Source organism: Vicia villosa, unplaced genomic scaffold (assembly GCF_029867415.1).
Source record: "Vicia villosa cultivar HV-30 ecotype Madison, WI unplaced genomic scaffold, Vvil1.0 ctg.000393F_1_1, whole genome shotgun sequence".
NCBI lineage: Eukaryota > Viridiplantae > Streptophyta > Magnoliopsida > Fabales > Fabaceae > Vicia > Vicia villosa.
The window spans coordinates 663,847-678,159 of NW_026705177.1; the positions used below are offsets into that span (position 1 = coordinate 663,847).

Below are 14,313 nucleotides of genomic sequence, written 5' to 3' on the forward strand. Positions count from 1 at the left end.
GTGTGCTAATGCGACAAGTTAGGGCATGACACGACTTATAGTGTACTCGAGTTCACTTGAGTTTGCATGTATTCCGAAAGGGAAATTCATTTGTTGACCTCATTTTCACTGATTTTGATCGTTCACATGCTTTCATCTATAAAGAGGAGGAATTATCCATTGAGAAAACTTTTCTAATCCATGGCCTTCAGGTTCGTTCATAGTCACTTTATTAGTAAAATCCATCGTCCTTCATCATTAAGAACATTTGATCAAAATCTTTACCTTTCTCCGTTACCATGCTCCCTCAACCTCACATTCACCAAGTACCTTTTCAACTTCATCTTTTACATTAAGCATTTCTTGTTTCCAACCCCGATAAGTGATAGTACTGTTCCTTTAGTGAGTGATTCTAAGAGAGATATTTCATCTTCTTCATTCAATTTTTTTGAAGCCTTTCTATCAAATGATGATTTAATGGAGGATAGGTCCCCATGCCCCCTCCCATTTTGACTAAGGCGGAAATACAAACTATTCAGCAGGCGGGGGAACGCGCTGAAGATTTTAGTCAACTTTTCTAGAGACTAACAAACGCGAAGCTAGTGATGCTGAGGTGAAGGTTTGGCTAGAGTTTCGGAGAAGGCCTGACATAGTGTCTTGGATGGGTTGATCCAAGGTGGTGTGTATTCCATTTGTTCTGAATAATGAGGCAGCAAGTATCGATCCCAACTAAATACTCATTCCCCATCCTAAACTCAAACATGGATAAATAATTGAACTCAAAACTCATTTCAAACGGGTTAAAGTATCCACGCCCATCCTCATCCCTGCATCATAAATATTTTTTTAAAGTTGAAATAGTTCATTTCTTCAAATTTATAATATGTTCGAACCTTTTACAATCATTAATATACAAAAAAAAAATTAATAAATTAAAATAAATCTTGAAAATTTCAAATATACATTTAAAATAGGACAAACTAAAATATCAATATATTAATCAAATAATTTATATTTTAAATTATAAAAATATTTCAATTTATTAACGGGATAAATTTGGAGAAGATACTGATATTAATCAAAGTGGTTTTCAATTTTAAATTGCGGACCGCATCACGTGATGCGGTTGTAATATTGCGGATGCGGTAGTGTCCGCGTTCGCATCAGACCGCAATTGCGGTGTGATTGCAAATCATAATAAAAATTGTATCATAACGCCACAACAGTCGCATCATAACACTACAACAGCCGCAATAGCCCGCATCAGGCTGTAAGAGATTATATGTAATGCTCACAAAAATTATTTGGTCTACCTTTCTTTTTAAAAGGATTAGAGATATTCAAAATGATGGAGAATCGTTAATGAGATAGAAGACATGTGAAATTTAAAATAAATGATAAAATAATATAATATTTTATGAAAGAGAGGAAATAGAATACATGTGAAATTTAAAATAAGCGATAAAATAATATAATATTTTATGTTCATAAATATAAATTCACGCTGCAATAACCGCAATCTGCATTACAACAACTGCAATAACCACAATCGCAATGGCCGCAACCACAATAGTTACAACTACACTGACCGCAACCTCAACCACCTCCGCAATTTAAAATTATGGTTTTCACCGTGAAATGCAGGGTGAGTTTGAGCTGATAATTGGAATGAGTTTGAGCTCATTATTGGAAATACAAGTTTTATTGTGATGTCAATACATGAGTGATGAGTCATATGTTGATGATAAACACTGTCTCATAAGAGATTTGTTCTTTTCATTTTTCAAGAGTGTTTTCTCATGTATTTTATTTTCTCTTTAACTTTAGTTAGTTATTTTGTATCTTGTTAACTATTTCGTCTCCTCCCATCTAATTGAAATATTATTTAACGTTTAAAAATAATTAAGCAACATCAAAGTTTTAAGCCACATTATTTATTCATTCATAATTACTTAAAATCAATATAGAGAGATTTGATAACAAACTCACTTTTGACAAGAAAGGAATAACATAATATAATCCTTTGTTAATATGTTAAACCATATTCAAATTGCACTGCAAACTTGCCATTTGTAACAAAAACATAGAAATGAAAGGAAAAAAACTCAGGAAAAAAACACGTGATATCAAATGGTTTCAACATCCTTTCGATCGCAGATGCGGAAGGTCAAACCATGGTCCTCGCTACTAAGTTCAGCGTCAATTACCACTTAACCAACTAACTATTGGCTATTATTAAATTTAAATGACTAAACAATCACCAAACCTTAACAAACAACATTGGTTTGGATAATAAAACAACAAAACTCAATAAAACTAAACCTAGCCACTCCCACCAAAAATAGCTTTAAGCTTTCTAACTTGAGCATGATCAAGCAAAGTAGTTTTCTCCACAAAAGCAGAACTCAATTTATTCCCAAACAAAGCAAGATCAACAACTTGTGAACCAGGGTTTGAGCTACTAAATGTAAGAAAAGCCGAAGCTTTACTCTTTCCAGCATTGAACTGAAAATGCAACAAACCTTGTGGAAAAACCAAAACTTCACCTTTAGAAAGTGTTGCAACAAAAACTTTATTATCAGAAGAAATAAAGCCAGCAGTTATACGACCTTGAACCACAATCATTAACTCGGTAGCGCCGCGATGCGAATGCATTGGGAGAACGCCGCCGATGTCTAGGTCTAACCTTGCCGCGGATATACCAAGACCATTAACTGCTGGAAATTGGTTAACAAATGCTGGTGTTACTGAAAATTTGAAAAAGTTTGTGGAATTTCCTTCATTGAAGTTTGAGAAAACGAAGTCTTTGATGGTTACTGATGATTTGCATGGGTAGCCTGAAGGGGTTTGTGGAGAAGATAAATCTGCTACACAGAAGTCTAGTACTGAAGCATTTGATGTGGAATGTGAGAGAAGAGTTAAGAGGAAAAGAATGAAAATCATTTTGGATTTGAATTAATTGATATGTTGGTAATTGGATTTGAGAGTGAGTGAAAATGTGAAGTAGTGAAGGAATTATATATAGTAAAATTTGCATAATTAATGTTGCCAATTTTTTTTTTTTTTTGCATAATTAAAAATTATTATTGCAAAGTTTGAGCCTAAAGATATGGTAATTAATTTAATTATAACTATAATACATGGAGTTACACTAGACCCTAGATGTAAATATGCATGTAAAGTTCCTTCAACGCAACGTTAACTTAGTCAACTATTGATTTTGACAAGTCAAACTTGATCTTATGACAAAACATAATTATGTTAGCATTGGTGTTATAGCATACTAAATATGTATTGGAGTTTAATGTGCTCAAATTTAATATAAGAATGAAAATTTCTTTAGCCACTTCCCTATGGGGTCACCCCCAGCGAAAATCCCAAAATACCCCTGCTTCGGAAATGAACTTCCGAAGCGCTTTTTTTTAAAAAAAAATTTCCATAATTTGGAAGTTCATCTCCGAAAACACCTCATGGGGGGTGTCTTCTGTTAGAAAGTATAGGATAAGTATTTTTAGTATCGTCTCCTCAGGGATTGATGCGATATTATCGCCGTTCTACAGCTTAGTGTATTTTGAGTTAAGGCTCTGGATGTTTTTAGTATCATGAAAGATAAATAGCATTAAAAGAAATTAAAGACAATAAATTCGGGTTTAAAAACGATTTGGTAAAACTGTGTCAAGATTAGTGTTCATTAGTTTGCTTCATATGTACTCCAAAGATTATATATATGAACCTATTCATGATTAATACAATCACGTATCCTCTCGATACTGTTTATCTCTAAAGCAATATCGTGATTATTATCATATTCACCGTCAGATGATCTCTCATGCCGACAATCAACATGATAATCTTAAAAGCTTGATACTTGTGAATATCAACTCACAAATCTATCTCTAGAGTTTGTTTATTGATAGATGAATATCTTTTAGGTCTAGCTTTGAAACATATCTCTCAATAGTGATCCAAAACAACAAATGAAACATAAATAACAAGATATTCACCATGTATTAATCATTAACCAAGTTCATACATAATAGATCAAAGAAAGTACATATTTACAAACTAACTACCTCTAATCTTGACACAAGATGAAACTTAGCCCTCCATATCCATGGAAGCTTCAACAACAAGCAACAAACCAAGATTTAGTGACATCAAACTCAAGAAGATCAAAGAAAGATGTTTGGAAATCTTGGTTTTCTTCTTAAAAAATGGTTTTTCTCTTCTTCTCTTCCCTAACTTTCTTTCCAAATGTGTGTTATGATAAGAAAAAACCTAACCATGCTTAATCATCAATTTTATGTGGCTAAGAACAAAAGTTGAAAAAGTAGGTCCGCTGAGCGGAGGGGGTCCGCTGAGCGGAGCAGTAAAAATATCTGTTTTGTCTTCAAGGTCCGCTGAGCGGAGAGGGTCCGCTGAGCGGAGGTAAATTTTCTGCTCTTCACTGCCCACGTCCGCTTCAGCTCCGCTGAGCGGACTTGCTGATGAAAAAAACTGCTACATCACTGCCTGGGTCCGCTTGGACTCCGCTGAGCGGACCTCCTTGCACAAAAATTCTTCTTTTTGCATTCCATCCTCATTGCAAGCTTGTTTTGATCATTCTTCTCATTCCATCTTGTCCAAAAATTGTTAAAACCTAAAGAAAACATAACAAGAGTTAATAAACTAACTTAATTTAGAAAATAAACATAAATTTATTTATTTACATACTATTATATCAAAAAGTAATCAAATTTGGCACAAGAGTTTCAGAAATACCACAAAACATATATACAAACTATGCACAAATGGGATTCTAACAACTCTCCCCAACTTTGATCTTTGTTTGTCCTCGAACAAAGCTAGCTCAAAAACATACATCACCGAATCACATGAGGTTAGCAACATCAATTGAATGGTTCAAACTTGAGTTACATACCTACAAGATAAGTCTTCCTTGCTTGTACAAGATTCTAACATGACTATGAACCACTTTCTGAACACAAACTTTCAACACAATTGCATTAAAGAGATAATGTTCATGAATGAATCACCTATGTTTCACTTCACAAAAATAATTGAAGGACAATTGCCATGATAGCATAAAGGACAAATCACACTCCCTAGTAATGATGCACATCCAAAACAATTCATATATTCATCTATACTATGCACACAAGACAATAGAGACAAAGATCACTGAGGACTTCATTTGGTTGTAACTTGGCCTGGGTTCCAAACAAGTGATATTATATGTACACGGCCATTGAAACAAAAAGGGTGAATGATCATGGAAAGCATTATTTATGTACAACACTACTAATATGTTACCCTTTTGTTTTTCACCATACAATGCATCCTTTCCTTTTCTTTAGACCATTAACACAAATTTTTTCTTTTTTTTTCTTTTCTTTTATCATTGTCTTTCCTCTTTTTTTTTTCCAAAGAATGCATTGCACCACCATATTCTTTCTTTTCTTTATCTTTAAGCAACATCTCTCCCCAACTTTAAACATTTCTATCTATAAAGACATCAATGCTTTTCATTTAAGGTTCAAGTACTATTGGGTTAAGTGTTTACCAAAGAAATTGTCAAGTGAATCACTTCTCTTTATCAAAATTCATTGTTTTTTCTTTGAGTCACTTGACAAAACAAAAATTTTAGGCTCAAAATTGGTTACAAAAGATCACACACTCACGGGTAGCCTTGTTTAAGGTGGTTTTTCTCATACTACTCAAAAAAAATTTGCCTCGATCCCTTCTAAGCTCTAATGTCTCATACAAAGCAAGATTAAACATGAATCATTTGAGTTAACATCAATCACTAGAACACTCTTATTTTTGTACACAATGGAAGTCCACTCACTTATCTAGTTTTGTCCTATTTTTGATTCAAACACAAACAAAATTTCTAAAATGCAATGTGATCAAAACTTTGTGTAAAGTCCTTAATTCATAGTCACCTTATAATCTACAAAGCAACAAAATACTTACCTTGGTATGAACATCATCAAGAATATCATCATCACCATCCAAATTTTTGATGTTGACACACCTTATCACTTTTTCTTCTTTAGAGCATCACTTCTATTCCAAGACAAACACAAAAAATTATATACACCTTAACACATAATATATGTACACTATTCTACTACTAAAACACAATATTATAACAACAAAGGCATAACTTGCCCACACAAGCACACATTACTTAAACCAAATACTTAAACAACAAAGGCATAAGTTGCCTACAAAATATGTTCGGGTGGCACCCACGGCCACCAAAGTACAACAAACCTCATCCTCATATGGATGGCACAAAAGTAGTTACTAATACTAATAACGGTACTAGAAATTATGCTACTAGTTCAACAACATAAAAGTAAATAACAGAGTATTATAAAACTAAACATAAACTACATAAACAACAATAATAAAAAAAAAATTCACTGAAAATCCTCAATCCTCCTCATCATCCTGCTCCATGCCATCTCCTTCCTCTTCTTCCTCTTCACCATCCCCCTCTCTGAAAAATGGCCTCTCCGCAGGCCATGCACAATGAGCCTCATAATCCTCATTAGTAGGAAAAGAGGGAACATCCGCCGGGTTGACTTGGTGGCGATAGAGCTTGCACAGAGAATCATGAATCATTGCTTGCGATCTTCTGTTGGCATCAAAATATGCCCAATTGTACCTGCAAGCTAATTCTTCATTATACCTACCACCAGCAGGAGGAGCCATGTTCTGTGGCTGAGGATGCTGCTGGACACCTAGCTTGGGAGAGCAGTGCCTATGCACATAACCTGTGTCCACAACACTAGTGGATTTCATGCTTGCAACATTAGGGAACTCCACACCTGCATTCCTACACAGCCCCATAATCAAACTTGGAAAACCAAGCTGAGCAGACGGCTTTGTCCCTCTTTTGGTCCCACTTGAAGCCACAATCCTAATCTCTTCAGAAATGATTTGAGCCACATCCACTTCTCCACCTGTCATAATCCAAAACAAAAGACAAGACATGTCAATGGTTAGGTCAGATGTGTGGCTTCTCGGCATGACATTGTTCAGGAGGAACACTGTGTACAGCTGTGCCATTTGAGTCATGTTCTTCCTGTCCATCTTCTGAATATAACCGGAAGGGTTAAGAGTGAACCCTCGGTTCTCAAAGGATAGCAGATCAGCAATCTCCTGCATATTCCAAGTCTTTGCAGCCTTTTTTCTTGCATACTCGCACTTCTCACCTGCAGCACGAGGAGACGGTCTTCCCAAAAAATTGTTAATTGCATCCCTTGAAAAAGAAATGCCCCTACCTCTCACATAGGACGTGTAAGTGTACACCCTTCCCTCAACCGGAATCGCATTTGCATAGAACTCACGCACAAGGTCCGCATTGATTTGAGTATCTGGAGAAATCAGAGCTTCCCAATGGCGTTCCGCGATATTCTCCAGAAACTGATAAAAGTTACCTCTATGGGGGAGGTCAAACACCTTTTCTGGCCAAATCTTCCGACCAACCAATTTCTCAAACCTCTCCTGCTGCTCTGGTCCTAGAAACCTATGGGAATCAAAGGGTGGTGGCGGAGCAGCTCCTGAACTCGAGCCTGCCAATTGCCTAGCTCGCTTTCCCCGATCACTTCTTGACGACATCTACAAAAAACAACACAACATCGAACAAACATCGTCAAAAGCAACATTTATAGCATTTCACATATCCATTAGTAGTGTGAAACCAGGCCCTAAACCATTACATAACATTCAGAAAACAGAACTGAAATTCTGCACTCAGCAGGGTCCGCTCAGCGGAGGGGGTCCGCTCAGCGGACCTGCGCAGAAAATCAAAAATTCTGCAGAACAGAGGTCTGCGCCAGGAACAACCATGGGGTTTCAAACCCCTTTCAAGCACAAGGACGCAAGCCAATAGCAATGGAAAACAAGAATATTAACATCCAATTCAAGGAACCCTAACATTTACAATTTAATCTAACCTAAATCTAAAACCTAAACAGAATTTCTTACTAAAATCAAACCTAATACACAATCTATTCTTAATTCTACTACTAAATCACACCGATTCCTAAAAGAAACATATCTATGCAACCCTAATATGCTTTAAACAGAAAATTGCAACATTAAACACCACATACCTTGTCTGGAACTGAAGAGAACAAGATACAGCAGTTGATAGAAAAGAAATTGAGACTTGAAGGTTTGAAAATGGTGGAGATAGAGAAGAGAGCAAGTGGAGGCAAGTGAGATTCACAATTGTGGTGAGTTAGGGTTCTGAACCCGCTCAGCCACAGACTTCTTTCTTAAGTGGGCCTTTGGACCGGTTTGGTCCATTGGGCCTCTTTTTTTTTCTGGTTTTTAGCAGGTCCGCTCAGCGGAGGGGGGTCCGCTGAGCGGATGACAGAAAACAGCATTTTTCTGGTTTTTTCTCAGTCTGTTCCACTCGATTCTTTCTCCACCGACTTTTCAAATTTCCCAAAACACATAAAACAGAGAATACTTACAATGTTGGGGTGCCTCCCAACTAGCGCTTTGTTTAACGTCGGTGAGCTCGACGGTCCGAGGCGGCTTTACGGATCAAAAATCGGAACGGATTCCGAATTTCGATCGACTTCACCACCAAGATACGGCTTGAGTCTTTGGCCATTCACGGTCCAACTTTCATTTGTTGCCGGATTTTCAAGCACAACCGCTCCATAGTCTTTTACTTCTTTGATTCGGAACGGACCCGACCATTTGGATTTCAATTTGCCCGGAAACAACTTCAACCTTGAATTGAACAATAGAACCATTTGGCCTTCTTTGAAATCCTTCTCCACAATCTTTCTATCATGATATCCTTTCACTTTCTCCTTGTAGATTTTGTTGGATTCATAGGCTTGTAATCGCAATTCTTCCATCTCAAGCAATTGCAATCTTCTCATTTCACCACTTGCCTTCGGATCAAAGTTAAGCAACTTCAAGGCCCAAAATGCCTTATGCTCCAACTCCACAGGTAAATGACAACTCTTCCCGTAGACCATTTGAAATGGAGTAAAACCAATCGGTGCCTTGTATGCCGTACGGTAAGCCCATAAAGCATCATCCAACTTCTGTGACCAATCCTTTCTTGAAGAAGAAACTGTTTTTTCCAAGATTCTTTTGATTTCTCGGTTGGAAACTTCGGCTTGACCATTAGCTTGTGGATGATAAGCTGTTGTTACTTTGTGCTTCACACCATATTGTTGTAAGACTTTTTCAAGTTGTGTGTTGCAAAAATGTGAGCCACCATCACTAATGAGAATCCTTGGTGTTCCAAACCTTGTAAAAATGTTTTTCTTCAAGAATTTGATTACGGTCTTTCCATCCGCTTTTGGACACGCTAACGCTTCCACCCATTTTGAAACATAATCAACCGCAACCAATATATACTCACAACCAAAAGATGAAGGAAATGGTCCTACAAAGTCTATTCCCCAACAATCAAACACTTCCACTTCCAACATATTTGTCAATGGCATTTCATTCCTTTTACTCACTCCACCACTTCTTTGACAATTATCACAACTTTGTGCATGCAAGTAAGCATCTTTGAACAACGTCGGCCAATAGAACCCGGATTGAAGAACTTTTGCCGCCGTTCTTTGCCCACCATAATGCCCACCATAAGGTGAATTATGACAATGCCACAAGATTCTCATTGCTTCTTCTCTCGTCACACATCTTCTTAGCACACCATCCACACCAATTTTGAACAAGTATGGATCATCCCACACATAGAATTTGGCATCATGAAGAAACTTCTTTATTGCACTTTTACTCCAATCTTCCGGCATCCAACCCGATGCCTTATGATTAGCCATGTCAGCAAACCACGGCCTTTCTTCCACCATGAACAACTTTTCATCCGGGAATGATTCCAAAACCTCTTCTTCTTTATTTGTTACCTCTTCATTCACCAACCTTGATAAATGATCCGCCACCAAGTTTTCCGCTCCTTTCTTGTCTCTAATCTCTAAGTGGAATTCTTGTAGCAACAATATCCACCTAATGAGCCTTTGCTTTGAATCCGGCTTGGTAAGCAAATACTTTATCGCTGCATGGTCAGTGTAAACAACAACTTTCGAACCAATTAGATAGGACCTAAATTTTTCTAATGCATATACAATAGCTAGTAGTTCTTTTTCAGTTGTTGCATAATTAATTTGTGCTTCATTAAGAACCTTACTAGCATAATGTATAGCATGAAAAATTTTTCCTTTTCTTTGACCCAACACCGCTCCTACCGCATAATCACTAGCATCACACATTAGTTCAAAATCAAGTTTCCAATCGGGTGCTATGATTATGGGTGCGGTGGTCAATCTTTGTTTTAATTCATTAAAAGCTAAAAGGCATGCATTATCAAAAACAAAAGACTTATCTTTGTTGAGCAAGTTGCTCAAAGGCTTTGCAATCTTTGAGAAGTCTTTGATGAATCTCCTATAGAATCCCGCATGGCCTAAGAAGCTTCGAATTCCTTTGACATTTGTTGGCGGTGGTAACTTCTCAATAACCTCCACTTTTGCTCGGTCGACTTCAATTCCTTTGGAAGAAACTTTGTGACCAAGAACTATGCCTTCGGTAACCATGAAATTGCATTTTTCCCAATTGAGGACCAAGTTGGTTTCAACACATCTTTTCAACACGGCATCCAAATTCTTCAAGCAAAGATCAAATGAGGCTCCAAAAACGGAGAAGTCATCCATGAAAACTTCCATTGTCTTTTCTATGAAGTCCGAGAAGATAGCTTGCATACATCTTTGGAAAGTGGCCGGTGCATTACACAATCCAAACGGCATTCGCCTATAAGCAAAAATTCCAAAGGGACAAGTGAACGCCGTTTTCTCTTGATCTTCCGGATTGACCGAAATTTGGTTGTACCCGGAGTAGCCATCCAAGAAACAATAGAACTCTTGACCCGATAACCTTTCCAACATTTGGTCCATGAAAGGTAAAGGGAAGTGATCTTTCCTAGTAGCTTGGTTAAGCTTTCGGTAATCAATACACATCCTCCAACCCGTCACGGTTCTTGTCGGAATCAACTCATTCTTTTCATTTGTGATCACGGTCATTCCTCCTTTCTTTGGTACCACTTGGACTGGACTCACCCATGCACTATCGGAAATAGGATAAATCATTCCGGCTTCCAATAGTTTCACCACTTCCTTTCTTACAACTTCTTTCATTGTAGGATTCAACCGGCGTTGAGGTTGAGCTACCGGTTTAAAATCCTCCTCCATCATAATTTTATGCATACAATAGGCCGTACTAATTCCTTTTAAATCGGAAAGAACCCATCCTATTGCCTCCTTGTTAGCTTTCAACACATAAATTAATTTCTCTTCCTCCTCTTTAGACAATGAACCACTAATTATCACCGGCTTCTTACCACCTTCTTCAAGAAAAACATATTTCAAATGGGGCGGTAACATCTTCAATTCTAATTTGGTTTCTTCCACCTTTGGCTCATCTTTCAACTCCTCCATCTTTGCTTCAAAAGGACTTATCTCTTCAAAATCATCAAGATCTCGCAAACACTCTTCAATCTCTTTTTCTTCTTCTTCATTGAGAACATCAAGAGCTTTGGTTAATGTTTTCTCAAGAGGATTGAACACATGAGCTCTACTTTCAACTTGCATGATAACTTCCTCCATAGCATCAATTCTAAAACAATCACTTGTATCATTTGGATGTTTCATTGCTTTCGAGAGATCAAAACACACTTCCTCATCTTGGAACCTCAATTTCATCAAACCATCATCAATGTCTATCATCATCCTTGCCGTCTTCATAAAAGGTCTTCCTAGAATCAACGGGGTATCAACATCTTCCTCCATATCAATGACAACAAAATCAACCGGAAAGAAGAACTTGTCAACTTTCACAAGTAAATCTTCCGCTATCCCAAAAGGCATAGTTGTAGACTTGTCGGCTAATTGAAGTGTCATTCTTGTATTTTTCATATCCACAATGCCTAACCTCTTGACCATGGATAAAGGAATCAAATTGATACTTGATCCCGTGTCAACCAAACCTCTTCCAATATGAATGTCACCAATAGTAACCGGCAAAGTAACTCTTCCTGGATCTCTTTCCTTCCTTGGTAAAGTACTTTGAATGATGGCACTACATTTAGCATCTAGGACAACCGTTTCGGGCTCAGTGTAACTTCTTTTCTTCGTGAGAATGTCCTTCATAAACTTGGCATATTTTGGCATTTGCTCTAAAGCTTCACCAAAAGGAATATTAATTTGCAATTGCCTAAATATGTCAAGAAAACGAGCATATTGTTTCTCATTATCTTTCTTCGAAGGCGCACGAGGGTACGGTAAATTACGAACGGGAGGACTCGTAACTTTCTTCTTTCCTTCTTTAATCTTTCTCTTTTTCTCTCTATTTTTTTCTTCTTCTTCCTCACTTTTTTCTTCACTCTCATTTTCAACTAAGACTCCCTCATTTTTCTTTGGTTCTACTTCACTTTCCACCTCTTTCTCCTTTTCTATCCTAACTTCCTCCTCCTCGACCTCCTTCTCCACTTCACTTTCAAGCACCCTCCCACTCCTAGTTACAACCGCTTTGCAATGCTCCTTAGGATTGGTTTGAGTGTTTGCCGTGAATGATGGTCCGGTTTGCTTCTCGGCTAATTGTTTTGCAAGTTGGCCGACTTGAGTCTCTAAATTCTTTATTGCCGCTTCATTACTCTTTTGATTCGCCATTGATGCTTGCATAAATTGATTTAGAGTCTCCTCCAACTTTGAAGGCTTGTCTTGAGAAGGTTGTTGTTGTTGATAAGGACTTTGTCTTTGTTGATAATTATCTTGTCTCCACCCTTGACCATATTGCGGTGCATTAGGCCTTTGTTGGTATCCACCTTGGTTTTGGTAAGGAGCTTGTCTTTGTTGATAGCCTCCTTGATTTTGATTCGCCATGTAATTCACTTCATTCACCGGTGGACAATATCCGGTAGGGTGGTCTCCACTACAAAGCTCACACGAAGCAACTTGTTTGTTCTTGTTAGGATCATGTAATTCCTTGAGTTGTTGAGGTAACCTTGCCATTTGTTTTGTAAGCTCCTCCACTTGTTGAGAAAGAAGCTTATTCTGAGCAAGAATAGCATCATTGGTTCCTAATTCAATAAGTCCCGGTTTCTTTTGAACAACTCCTCGGTTATGTTGCACCTGATGATCATTTCTGGCCATTTTCTCAATTATCTCTATTGCCTCCTCTGCTGTCTTAGCCATCAAAGAACCTCCAGCAGTAGCATCCAAAAGAAGCTTCGGTTGAGGTTGTAAGCCATTACGAAAAATATGAATCTGGGTGAGTTCATCAAAGCCATGACTCGGACATTTTCTCAACATTGACTTATACCTTTCCCATGCTTCATTAAGAGTTTCATTCACACCTTGAGAAAACACTGAAATTGCTGTTTTTGCTTCAAGCAACCTTGACTGAGGAAAGAACCTATCAAGAAACTTTTCTTCTAACTCATTCCAATTTGTCATGGTTTGAGTAGGTTGATCAAGGTACCAATCCTTTGCTTTACCAATCAGTGAGTGAGGAAATAATCTTTTAAACACTTGCTCTTCCTCCCTTTCAGGTGCTCCGACTGCTCCGGCAATTTCATAGAACTTTGTCAAGTGTGTATATGGGTCCTCATGATCAAGTCCTGCAAAGGGACTAGCATAGAGTAGTTGAAGAATGCCAGTCTTCATTTCAGAATTTCTTGCATTGTTGTCATTTCGTGCAAACTGAGCTGCTCTTCTTGGACTGTTAGCACATGGTGCTCTTGGAGGTGGTGGTGGTGGTGGATCCTGATCTCCATTCCCTGCCATCTCTTCTTCTATAACTTGTGGTGTTGATGAAGTAGTTGCTTCTTGGGCTAATCTTCGTTCTTTGGCTAGTTTCCTTCTTCTTCTGGTTTTACTGTTCAATCTCCTTGCAGTTCTTTCAATTTCTGGATCAAAAAGAAGCTGATCTGCTGGGACACTCCCACGCATAAACCAGAGCTGAAACACTAACCAAAAAGTGAGCAAAGACTAGGTAATAATAATAATATTTATACTCAAAACACACAAAAACTATTGCTATGCTTATAATATCTTAACGCCAATCCCCGGCAACGACGCCATTTTGTTAGAAAGTATAGGATAAGTATTTTTAGTATCGTCTCCTCAGGGATTGATGCGATATTATCGCCGTTCTACAGCTTAGTGTATTTTGAGTTAAGGCTCTGGATGTTTTTAGTATCATGAAAGATAAATAGCATTAAAAGAAATTAAAGACAATAAATTCGGGTTTAAAAACGATTTGGTAAAACTGTGT

The 14,313-nt window shown here is 37.6% G+C and overlaps 1 protein-coding gene across 1 annotated transcript; it reads right to left on the reverse strand.

Moving 5' to 3' along the window:
* Positions 1-2,004: 2,004 nt before the first annotated feature.
* On the reverse strand, positions 2,005-2,951 carry LOC131627653 (auxin-binding protein ABP19b-like). The gene has a single exon (XM_058898490.1). It carries the CDS (start codon positions 2,920-2,922, stop codon positions 2,302-2,304), a length of 621 nt encoding a protein of 206 aa, XP_058754473.1. The 5' UTR covers positions 2,923-2,951; the 3' UTR covers positions 2,005-2,301.
* Positions 2,952-14,313: the final 11,362 nt, after the last annotated feature.

What these genes read in the sequence shown, in the direction of transcription:
- LOC131627653 (XM_058898490.1), bottom strand. Translation starts at nt 2,922, where the DNA reads ATGATTTTCATTCTTTTCCTCTTAACTCTTCTCTCACATTCCACATCA.